Genomic DNA, 12555 nt, shown 5'->3' on the forward strand with positions numbered 1-12555 from the left:
CAGAAAGGATAATTTCTTGTTAGAAAGTAGCTGGGACCATCCCAGCCTGGGCCTAGTAGTGGTCCAGCGGAGAATCAGCTAGATACTTGAATAACAGCGTAGCTTTCTGAGGCACCACAATCTTGTAACAGGACAGAACTACTCACAGAATTTGGTAGCTCAGACTTGAAGCTACAAGGTACAAATGGCTAATACTGTTATACTCTACTGCTGAATAAAAAAGAAAAGAAAATGTCATTGGTATTGATTTTAAAATATTTAATAGTCTTCCTTTAAAATCCAAAATAATGTGATTCTTACAAGTTATGTGCCACATAAAGCGGGTGTTATTTTTTGAGAAATGCAGGTGATACTGAAAAACAGCACTGAGGTATTTTTTATTTTTAAAATTGAATAAGGAAACAAAGTCTGGATCTAATTATTTTTACATTTACCAAAAGAAAAACAAACAACAAAAAAACAACCAATGCTACTGCTTGGCTCTTTTGCTAGGATTTTAGGTTCTGAATACATTACAAAAGTCTATGGGAAAGCATTATAATAATAGTACATGTGGTTTTAAAAAACTATGCACATCATAACCTGGAGAAATGATCATACACCAAGAGGCCTGAGTGGAGGTAGGCTAATAAAAACATTTTACCTCTTCTCAAAGGACAGCTCTGAAAAACAAGTGTAACCAATTGTAACACCAAATTGAAATGGCAATCAACATTAAGTTGGTAACAAAATGATCCACATTATATATAATATTGTATTTCTAAACACAGCTCATGAAAATCAGAAAACCTAATGTAGCACCATTGAAACCATTCGCTATCCCTTCTTGCTTCTGTGCAATTTAGGATTTGGGCAGAAGACAATACCTACCTAGGAAATGTCAGTCTCATTTTTGTAAATCAATTTGGATTTCAGTTAAATGTTTGCTTTAGGAAAAGTGTAGGTATTCTTAAGATCGGCTAGCCACTTATAACTCTACTCTTCTGGAAGTTAAGAACAATGGGCTACATCTAATTTTTATTTAAAACCAAGAACCAAGCAGTAAGGACAGAAATGTCAAGAGTAGCACACCAAGAACCACACAGAACATTAGAAAGAGTTTGGTGTATGTTTTTACAGCCACTAACTGATGTTAACAAAAATTTACAAAGATAAAACTTTTTTTTTGCACTAACTGGTTTCAGTACAGCACTGAATGTGACTCATCTTTGGGCTTCAATCTCTACATAGAGTGAATGTGCGAGTGCCATACCGAGGCCCTTCCCCAACTTACGCCATAGTAAAATAGATCTCAAAATAATTCTAGAATGGTCTGAGAATTACAGCTGTTCTGGCTGACATGAAAAAAAGAAAAAACAAAACCAAAGGACATTTCCTGGCCAACTTTTTTTGCTTCATGATGATTGTCTAGTTACATAGAACACATCTGTCTAAGCATAATAGAGTTTTCCTTCCATTTTAACTCGAGTACTGGCACAACCCTTGCCAGCAGTGAATTTGCACCAGTTACAGACCAACTCAAAACACACATAAAACATTTGAATGTCATTTTTAAAGCGATGTCACAGTTTGTTTCCTCAAAAATTTAAAAGCATACATTTGAAAAATCACATTTTCAATGTAACCCTCAGAGTTCAACATTTTTTACAATACTAAATCCAACTTGTGGTTGACGTGCTTTAATTACCATTCTCTAAGGGGTTCGTTCCAACAGCTAGACAGTATGCCCTGTACCTGGCCTGTGAGATTCAGGAGCTGCTCGGGGAGCCCTGGCGTGGAGAATTCTGTTCCAACACATACTAGGTAAAGGAGTATCCTCAAATTTCTAGGCTTTGAACGGTCAGACACTACTGTAGTGGACAGTGCTGTGTATGGAGGACTTTTGTTCTTAAAGGACCAAGCAAACCGTATAGCTAGCGTGTAACAGTATGCTATATAAAGACAGCAAACATTTTTTGTAGAGAGTACAGTGCACATACATTGTTCCACCTATATTTAAGGACTTTAAATGGATTTTTGTACGGACATGATAGTGACGGCCATTAGAAGATGCTGATCGTCTTACAAACATTTTCCCAAATGGGCAAAACAGAGGTGATGTGTGCCATCAGTTCCGTCATACTGGCCTTTGGCTGCGTTGGGGAAGCGGTCATATAAAAAGTACCCATAAAATAGAAAAGGCAGCAAGTGAAACTAGAAAAAGGCTGGAGCTATACAAAGCAGATTTGGAAGGAGTTACCTTTATTTTTTCATTATTAATTTAATTGAGAACAGGAAGGAAGTGCAAGGACCATCTGGCTTTGTCCCTCCACTGCCGTCCCGAAGTAAAACAGATTTGGATTGGCCCAGGGAGAGTCCTCATGAAGGCTAGAGACTGAGCCCCAGATAAGAAGAGTCAGTTCTTTAAAAGATTACAAAGCAAACAAAACAAACCACAAATTAAATACATGACAATGTGAAATCACTTTGATGAGAAAACAACACGAAGATATTTTAAAATATAAATAAATACATTTAGCCATTTTCATTCAAGAAACCCAGAGAACTGCTTTCAAAGCAATTGCGTCTTTAAAAATCACTTTCTAAATTCTTCCATAAATACTCACTATTTTGATTGTCACTTAATGCAGCACCTCAGTGTTTGCTGGTGGTGGTGATGGAATTCCACTTAAAACAGTCTCTTCATAAACTATATCCTATTTCACTAAAGACTGTTTCCCTAGGAAAACCCAGGCAACTTACAAAATATTGTTAAATACTCAAAGCAGAACCTGCAAAGTATTATTTTATTTACGAAAAACAAGGAATGTAGTGTTAAATTACGACAAGGGGAAAAATATGCAAAAACAGTCACATGGAAAGAAAGTTTTAATTTTTAAATGTCCACGTTGGCTTAATTTCTTGTGAGCTGTTCAATACTGTTTTAAATATCCTGAATTAATAACTATACCAACGAAATTCATCCCCACAGTTTCCACAGGGGACATTTTAAAAATAAGACCAAATTATACTTTTCTTCAACCGAAGTAGTCTTTTTTCTCAGTCCTTTTTGTGCAAAAATATTACAAGAGCAATTCAAATGGAAACACTGAAATGACATGCCAACATTTCAGAGCACATTTAAAACACCCAGAATAATTCGTGAAAGTATTGTATTCTAAAATATTACTACCAATCACTTTTAGGTTAGTTCTACACATCTATTCACACTGTTGCAATTTTCCTAGACCTCTGAAAATAAACAGGCTCATTGGTCTCTTTTGGTGTCCACACAATAGGCAAGATAGGTTTACAATAGTGTCGAAATGGAACTAGGCATATACTATCTCCTGACTCCACCACATTCAAAACCAAAGTCAAAATTCATTTGGCTACCTTGAAATCACTCCCATAAACCTGCTACGGTTCACTGGATCTAAACATTTCTCAGAAATGTGTCATTTTAAAATTTCACCTAAGTGATGATTTGGGGATCCTTTAGAAATGGTAATGCCTAAGATAATAAACTTTATCAAAATGAATAGTTGCAATAAAGTGCTTGTTACATTTCAAAATGATGCTTTCAGACTGTGGTATGTTGTTTGAAGAGTGTGTGCTATTCCTACAGAAAGGATCCCCGGGCATGAGAGTTGGGTCCTCTCACCTGTCTCAGAAAGCAGCAGCACTATCTTTTGGTAGGCTGACGATAGGCACGTTACCCATGCGGATGAGGCTATGCTAGTGCTATGGCAAAAGGGGGAGTAAATTAGAAAAGTGGGAGGCATGTGGAGGGTTCCTACTATATTCATAGTTATATACAAATATATTAAATATGCTATAAAAATAGTCGACTCTTTTCCTTTGCATTTATTTCAGAAGCTCCTTTCAGAGGAATGCTCACCCAACCCAAACAAACTTAAAAGGGTCTCTTTTTCTAATCACTATTAAAATGGCAAGTGCCTTTGTGCTCTTTCTTTTCCACTATTTGAAAATTCCAATCCACTTACTCCTGGCTAGACTCACTCAGCAATAGTAATATCCAGTGTTTATACCTTCCAACACTGACTCCCAAGGACTAAGAGTAGTAGGGTCACAGATATTGGAGAGGTTATAGACTTGAATGAGTTTTACACAAATGTTCACCAACAAACTTTCAATCATCAAAGAAATAGAGGAAAAAAAGGTAGAAATGAGCAATACTAGAGTAAAATGCTATTTGCATTCCACTTTAAATAAAAGGTTTACCTCACTGTAGTGGAAACATCAGAAAACAAATCGAGTAATATCCAGTTTACAATAATTTCACCTGTGTGGAGCCAGAGAAAGTACTATTTTAAAGGGCCCCTTCCTAAGGCTTCTTGAACAGACTCCTCTCCCTCTAGCACGATGCCCTGCACTGAGCTGCGTCCCTCCGTGCCCTGAACTAACTGCAAGCAAACAGCTTTAAGGCAATGACCAGAAGACTCTAGCACTTCTGAAACCAAAAACAGCATTTTCACTATTCTGCACTGAGGATTCTATAACATACAACTGTTCAGTCACTGGCATCCTTTTATTTCTAGTACATTCCTGAACCAGATTTAAGTGACAATGCAGAGCACGGGGCTCAAATCACCCCCTCAGCTTAGGACACAGTTCAGAGACTGAACGGTGGTATTTGCTCTTGTGCAATCCCCATCCCTCCTATTTGCTTTTTGTCCAATACATTCTACCCCAAAACCGGAGTAACTTTTGAGTGTCTAGGTTTGACACCACTCTTAGCAGCACTTTGATCCTCGCAGTCCTCACTCGAGTTGCTGAACAACATGACAGCAGTGCCACAGCCGTCCAAAGCAGGGTGACGGCAGAGCAGCAGACCTTTTCCCATTGCTTCAAGAGAATTTCTTACCTAAAAAGTGCCACTCAGAATAAAATTATTTTCAGGAAAAAACTAATCTCCATGAGAGTAAAGCGGAGGGAAGGGAAGGACTTTTAAGTAGCTGCAAAGTGTCTCTATTTGGTATTTCTTCATTACACAGATTTGGGATTTTAAGGAACAACTTTGGCTACAGACATGAAGAACAGGCGAAGGCCGAGTCTTCACCAGAACACTCAAGTCTCAATGATGGCAGGGGGCGGGAGGGGTAGGGACAGCTCTGGGCCCAAGTGCAAGGAAAGCGGGAGGAAAGCACAAAAGGAACGGAAGCAGATGGTGCTTACTAGCTCTTCGACTTCGTACGGACAAGCAGAGGGAAAGCAGCCAGCTGTTCCTCTCTATTCAGCAATCCATTCTAAGCAGGGTGAAAATGAGCTGTGAGGAACAACAGGAATTATAAAACAACATTTTATCTAACTCTCCTTTCCAAATATTTATGAGGATGGAAGATACTTGAAGGAACTGTTGAGAATGTGAATAGTCTACCTACAGATTGGCCTTGTGGCTTGCCTTACGCTTTGCCTTCGTTAACCTAAGTACACAGTACTCACAGTTGACCATCTTTCCTTGTAAATATGGTATTTAGAGGATAAATCTTAATATAACAGTTCTTCAGATCTTCTGTGATCCATACCACTAGATATTGCCAATAAAAAAATGAGGCACAACTCAGATATATATATGGAATGGCATGATAAGGTTGAGAAAGGCAATTTGAAAGGGGAGAAAATTAATACTGTTGCCATATTCTACTGTTGTCAATTCCGTCTATGTGCACCTATGCTCAAGTTACACACACACACACTGACAACTATTCTTGACATTCATGAGAAAGTCAGAAATCTCTTCATCCAGATCATTTAGCTAGAAGAGGAGCTTCTTGATATGTTAATTATTGATTGGTATCTAGTGACACTTCCTTTGTAGAAGGGTAGGTACCAACTTTCTTTGGTTATTTTCTTTTTCACTCTAACTTCCTAATTTAAGTGTGGCCAGGTACAATTGTCTATAGAAAGACAAAGTACATCCCTTCGGGAGGAGAGCAAAGTAGAGGACAGGAAAGTCTTAAGAACTGAGCTTAAGAGCAATTCTGTAGTAGGTTATTTTCATTGCTCAAAACCTTTTTCTGTTTAACAACCATAGTTCTGTTATACATACTCTTTTTAAGATCAATTTTGATTCATTACAGCTTGCTATTCTCCCTTTTTGCAATAATAATCTTTGATATTCTAATACGGTATTTCCATAAATCTTCCTTTGCTCTATAGTTGTAAATTTAATTATTAGTACCATAAAAATCTATAAAATGCTTTTTAAATGTAATTTATGTTGGAATTTATTACCTTTAGAATCTAATATTGCCAAATGAAATCTTAGTGCATGTTTAGAAAGCATGTGAGTTACAATATTCTAGTGTTATGGTGAAGGCAAAGCCAATTCCCACTCCTTTTTTCTTTGTGGACTATCAAGATCCTATTGAGAAAATATTTACAGGTAGTTCTTAACTGTCTGTTTAGCTTGGAAGGAAGATGTTGATTTAGGAAAACAGTTGTGTGATCACATCAGTGACTGATAGTGTTAGGATGTCACCTTTTATTCCTAAGTTACTTCTACCTCCAGTCCAAGAGACTCAAAGCAGTCTTCATGGGAACTTAGGAGAATCATAATGGCACTGACACCCACATGCTGTTAAAAATGTACTAAGGTTTCAAAACTGCTACTGAAACCAGACAATGAGTTCAAGATGGTGAGTTATCACCTGAATCAAAATCAAGGCACTATGGGTTTTTTTTTCCCCTCAAATAACCCTGAATCATTTCTGACTAAAAGAAGCATTGAAATTGTGAAGGATAATAAAAAGATCCCAACAAATCCTAAAAGTTAAAATTCCCACCAGTGAGAATGTTAAAAAGTGCCTAAAATCTTTTGTGTGCAAATTTTACTCCTATAACTGGAACATTCTTGAAATGACTTTCAGGCTTATTGAAAGCCGTTTACACAACTATTTCCAACTATGAACTATATCAAAATATGTGACCAAAACTTCCAACCACCTAAAATAAAGCAGTGCAAATCCTATTTTCAAACATAAATGAAAATTAATGAAATGAGGGATATTTCTGAGTAACTTGAAAATCCTGTTGTTTCAATAATTTAACCTAGAAAAAAATATCCATTCCCAGCAGCACATCATACCTCACTGAACAAACTGTGACATCACAGCCAAAGTATGAACAAAAAGCCTTGTGCCCCGGAAAAGTGAGTAGAACACTATTGTGTTGTAAACATAAGGGGAAACAGAGAACCTACTAGTTTGCACATGGTGTCAGAATCTAAGGAAATATACCTAAGAGGAGATAATGCTTTCATGCAGCTTACAAAATGTTTTGCTTTCTCTCCTTTTATCCAGACACATACATAATTTTTTTACAGCATCTGTACATAGAGAATTTGAACCACACAACATTCTGAAATTAATTACTATCCAATCATTATCTGAAAAGGGAGAGGAAAGGGGAAAGGGGAGAGGGGGCCTACTGGGTCTACTGGACTGCCTTCATGGCATCATTGTAAGCAACCCCTGACATGACAGTGGTGTGTCCTCTGTAACACTCGAAAACAGGCACAGAACCACTAAAAGTTACTAACATTGTTAGTGCCTTTCTCATTGACTGGAGGTCATGTTTCATAGCTGAGCTTCTTAACATTTGGCAATATACTCTTTCCATCAAAAAAATAACTGGGCAAGTAAAACACTGTCAGAATTGGCTATGGCCCCATGGTCATCTCCTGCTGGCTGGTATTTAATATACATCTGTAGCACTAGGCAGCATTTTCCCTGCTAACGAATGCCAGAAACTACAACATTCAATACTGCATCTTGTGAAACTGCTGGAACTTTTCCTTCTAGCCTCAGATCATCTGAGCAACTGTTATGGGACAAGCCCTTCCTCCCCCGAGGTCCGAGAGGAGGCGTGTGCGCTACTGTGGCGGAACCTTGGAAGGATCGGTCACACTGTCAGTCCTGTGCCGGCTCAGCTGCTGCTGTTGCTGAGACTGGTGCTGCTGGTGATGCGACTGAGGGAAAGTGCTCTGTTGTAGTGGAAACGCAGCAGAGAGGATAAGCTGAGTTGAAGGATTCCCGTGGAGCAACCTTGAAGTCTAAAAGACAAATGCATTATACAATATGGCTTTACCCCAGTTACACTGATTACATTAAGATTTACTCAAGTTTTTTTTACCCTAGATAGGGACAGAATCCTTAAATTCCACATAACCTACATCCTTTTTGACCTCTTATTTAAAAACAATAGTTTGGAAAAGATTTATGAGGCTTCCCTTCTTTTTGAAAATACAGAATTTTTAATTTATTTTTTAAGGAATCTGAGCTAGATATCTTTTGTTGTAGAAATAAATCTACGTCTTGAGACAAACCACAGTTTTTCCCTTTACAGATCCTAAAGACCACAATTTTAAACACAGTAAAATGTAAGCAGAGCCAAGAACACATGAAACAAATACTGAGGTCAAATGACAATGCCTTCTGCACAGGCTTGTTCAGAGGTCAGAGCAGCACTTCAGTAGCCGAGAGCATTGGCCCCTGGGTTCAAACTCTGGCTAACCCATTTCCTAGACAGGGGACTTACTCAAACTATTCTCTTCTCTGGGGCTCAGTTTCTTGATTTACAAAATAAACACAGTGCCTCCACATTGGGTTTATATGAAGATTAAATGTTAACATCACTATTATTTAGAAGTACCACAAAAATGAGGGCAAAGTTAGAGCCTTAAGTCCTATATGTAGCAGTGCGGTGTAAAACAAACAAACAAACAAGCCAAACAAGGACACAGGATCTTCAGATCAGAAGGTCTGGATGTGAATTGTGCTCTGCCATTTATTAACTGTGTAACCCTGGGCCAAGTCTCAACTCCTTGAACCTGTTTCATCTGATTACTATTTCTGGTGATACAAAGAAAATTAGCCCAAAGAAAGTGGATTTTTACAATGAATGTCCTTTCTTCCCACTGACAACACAACTTGATGCAGGGCTCCTAATCTAAACATAGGACTGTGATGGGAGATTTTTGCAAATACATATAAATGACATGTGTGCACCCACGCCCACATATAAGCATACACACAGAAGGACAGATCCTTGAACCTTAATCTTTGCCAAGGACCTAGAAAGCTTTTGTTATTCTGGACTTCTGTGATTTAGGAGAAGTTTTTGTAACATAAAGAACTCAGGATATTTGTGAGCCTTACAGGATTACAACAGAGGCATATTTTGGAGCCGGAGGTTACATGATCAAAGAAGACAAACTGTGTATTTACTATCTACACAGAAGCGTATTCTAAATGGTGCTGCTCATCTTATTTCTTTAGGGGGTCCCATGTCTTTGGAATTCTTTTTCAGAAGTGAGGGAGAAAACAGTGTTCTTTTAAGGGCCTTTGTTCCCTGATAGATTTAGAAGACTTGATCTTAAGCAACTTCTTTAAGGTTTTGCTCAATTCTGAGTATTATTTCCTCTAGATAATAGTTTATAACTTGTTATAAATTATTGTCATTAATTCATTTGTAACAATAGCTAACCTTGTCATTAATAGCTGCAATACAGTCTTAAGGTCTAAGGGACTGTCAGTACGACTCAGAGATATTTAGGCAACTAATCTGTTTTAATTTTCTGTTATCACCAAGTTAAGAACTCTATTAGCACCATAATACGAAGGGTGATAAATTAATGACATATGTATGCCCCTGTATACAGTATAATACTGAATCTTCTAATCACACCGTATGTTGTGTAACTCTAAAACTCCCAGAGTATGTATGTATGTGGCTGGCCTGCATGGAATCATCTCCAGCACATATCTGGGCTAGCCTTTATTCAAAATTGCTCTCCGTAGGCCAGAAGGGAAAAAGCTGGGTTTCAGATGTCATAATCTGCTACTGTGTACTCCAGGGAGGGTACTAAGGTCCAGAAATGTATCCTGCTGAATTCCTAGCTGAGGATCACAACATAGGTAACTTTCTTCCATTTCTTTTTTTTTTTTTTTTTTTAATTTATTTATGATAGTCACACACAGAGAGAGAGAGAGAGGCAGAGACACAGGCAGAGGGAGAAGCAGGCTCCATGCACCGGGAGCCCGACGTGGGATTCGATCCTGGGTCTCCAGGATCGCGCCCTGGGCCAAAGGCAGGCGCTAAACCGCTGCGCCACCCAGGGATCCCCTTCCATTTCTTTAGATAAGTAGATCTAGTCTACTGATACATGGGATATGTGATGAAATATGTGTCTACATATTTAATCTGGGTGTTTACTACATTAATCAAAACATTGCTCATAAATGACAGCTAGTTCTGTACCTTGTAACTATCTTCAGTGATTTACATGTATTGTTTACCCATGAGGTATGAACTATTAGCATCTCCATACTATAGATAAAGAAACAGAATTTTAGTAAGTAACCTGCCAAAGGTCACACAGTATGTAGCATAGCAGTGACTCAACCTCAGGGCAGCCTGACTTGAGAGCCCACACTCTCAATCATGATATACAGCCTGCCACAGTATTTCTCCTCTGACATTAACTTATAACCAAAATCATTATAAAATTTAATCCAACATAGTAATTTAAGATAATGCCTATAACTAATTCTTCTAAAAATCCCTTTTGATACCTTTGCCATGTAGAAGTGGTGTGTGATGGGCCACTAAAAGGAGGAAAGAGTCTGAATTCCAGAAACTCTAGCTAGACAGAGTGCTACTATATACAGTGCCTTGATGTGGACAGCAAGTAGCTACTTTTTCTATCTAGTAGTTCAGACAATTGGGTATGTCCACAGCAGAGCTAAAATCTTCCAAAGACCAAACAAGGGAAGAAAAAACAGCTAACTGGGACAAGCTTTCTCCCCTTCCAGAAATTTAACTTGTACAATAAGCTTTTATGGGTTTTTCAGATGACTTCCAAAACTTTTTTTAATGTCTAATTCCACTATACAGAAGTAAATGGGTTCAGGAGAGTTCCCCATGGGGAGAGTTACCTGTAAAAACTGCTGCGGTGGTTGGGTCAGCTGAGCCTGAGACGGTTGCTGAACTGAAGCGAGCTGCTGTTCCTGGGAGCTCTGCTGCTGCTGCTGTTGTGTGACTGACAGTGTCTGTGACTGCTGCTGTTGTGTAGCAAAAGTAGGGTAGGCGGTCACCACCTGACCCATGAGCATTGTGCTAGGTACCATCACTGCCCCACAAGCTACAGGCGCAGTTACTAATTTGGTCACGAGCTGCTGACCTTGAGAAAATCTGTTAAGAGGAAAGAAAGGGAGTCAGAAGTATAAGGCATAGGTTATAAAAGGCAGCGGGCTAAACACTAAGATATATCCAATGATATTGTCAGTTTAGTTTTTAAAAGCTGTACATTCCAATTTTGTTTCATATTTGTTTTTAAGGATTCCTCTGGGAATACCAGTAAAACAAAAATATATATAGCAAAACGAAATGATCACAAAATATAAATTTTTTGGATATCCACATGCAAAAGAATGAAGCTGGACCTTTACCTTACACCACATACAAAAATTAACTCAGAATGGATTAAAGCACTAAACTTAAGAGCTACAACTATGAAACTCTTAGGAAAAAAGGGGGAAAGTTTCAGGACACTGGATTGGGCAGTGATTTCTTGGACAGGATGCTAACAGCACAAACAAAAGAAAAAATAGATAAACTGGACATCAAAATTAAAAACTTTTGTGTATCAAAGGGAAAGAGAAACCCTTTGAGAGTGGGAGAAATTATCTGCAAATCATATATCCAATAAGGGGTTAATAACTAGAATATATAAAGCAACCTATAACTCACCAACAATGTGATTAAAAAATGGGCAAGGGTCTTCAATAGATGTTTTTCTAAATAAGATACACAAATGGTCAACAAGCAAATCAAAAGATGTTCAACAGCACCTATCATTAGTGAAATGCAAATCAAAACAACGACGAGATACTATATCACATCCATCAGATGGCTATTATAAAACAAACAGGAAGTAACTAGTGTTGGTGTAGATATGGAGAAACTGGAGCATGCACTGCTGGTGGAACATTACAATAGTGCTATTATGGAAAATGGTAGGACTGTTCCTTAAAAAATTATATACAAAATTACCACGATCCAGCAATTCCATTTCTAGATATATACGCAAAAAGAACTGAAAGCAGGATCTCAGATATTTGTACACTCATGTTCATAGCAGTATGATTTACAATAGCAAAACAATGGATGCAACCCAACTGACCATCAGATGAATAAACAAAACATGGTATATTCACACAATGAAATATTATTTAGCCTTAAAAAGGAATAAAATTAGGACCCCTGGGTGGCTTAGTAGGTTAGGTGTGCAATTCTTGACTTCAGCTCAGGTCATGATCTCAGGGTCCTGAGATCAAGCCCCCCATGGGGCTCTGAATGTGGAGCCTGCTTAAGATTCTCTCCCTCCCCCTGTTCCTCTCCATTCCCACTCACTAAATCAATCTCTCTCTTTTTTTTAAAGACGCTATTTATTCATTTATGAGAGACACAGAGAGGCAGAGACACAGGCAGAGGGAGAAGCAGGCTCCATGCAGGGAGCCTGACATGGGATCATGCCCTGGGCTGAAGGCG

The 12555-nt window shown here is 38.3% G+C and overlaps 1 protein-coding gene across 12 annotated transcripts in view; it reads right to left on the reverse strand.

Moving 5' to 3' along the window:
* Positions 1-243: 243 nt before the first annotated feature.
* The window catches only part of CLOCK (clock circadian regulator), a 141272-nt gene continuing 128960 nt past the window's right edge, over positions 244-12555 (reverse strand). For all 12 annotated transcript variants that reach the window (XM_038556140.1, XM_038556139.1, XM_038556130.1 and 9 more), the window contains 2 exons: positions 10941-11196; positions 244-8056 (listed from right to left, as the gene is read on the reverse strand). In XM_038556140.1, the coding sequence (XP_038412068.1) occupies positions 7877-8056; positions 10941-11196 (436 nt within the window). In that variant the 3' untranslated portion in view covers positions 244-7876. The remainder of the gene's footprint in view (positions 8057-10940; positions 11197-12555) is intronic.

The sequence above is a fragment of the Canis lupus genome, chromosome 13 (assembly GCF_011100685.1).
Source record: "Canis lupus familiaris isolate Mischka breed German Shepherd chromosome 13, alternate assembly UU_Cfam_GSD_1.0, whole genome shotgun sequence".
In the NCBI taxonomy this organism is placed as follows: domain Eukaryota; kingdom Metazoa; phylum Chordata; class Mammalia; order Carnivora; family Canidae; genus Canis; species Canis lupus.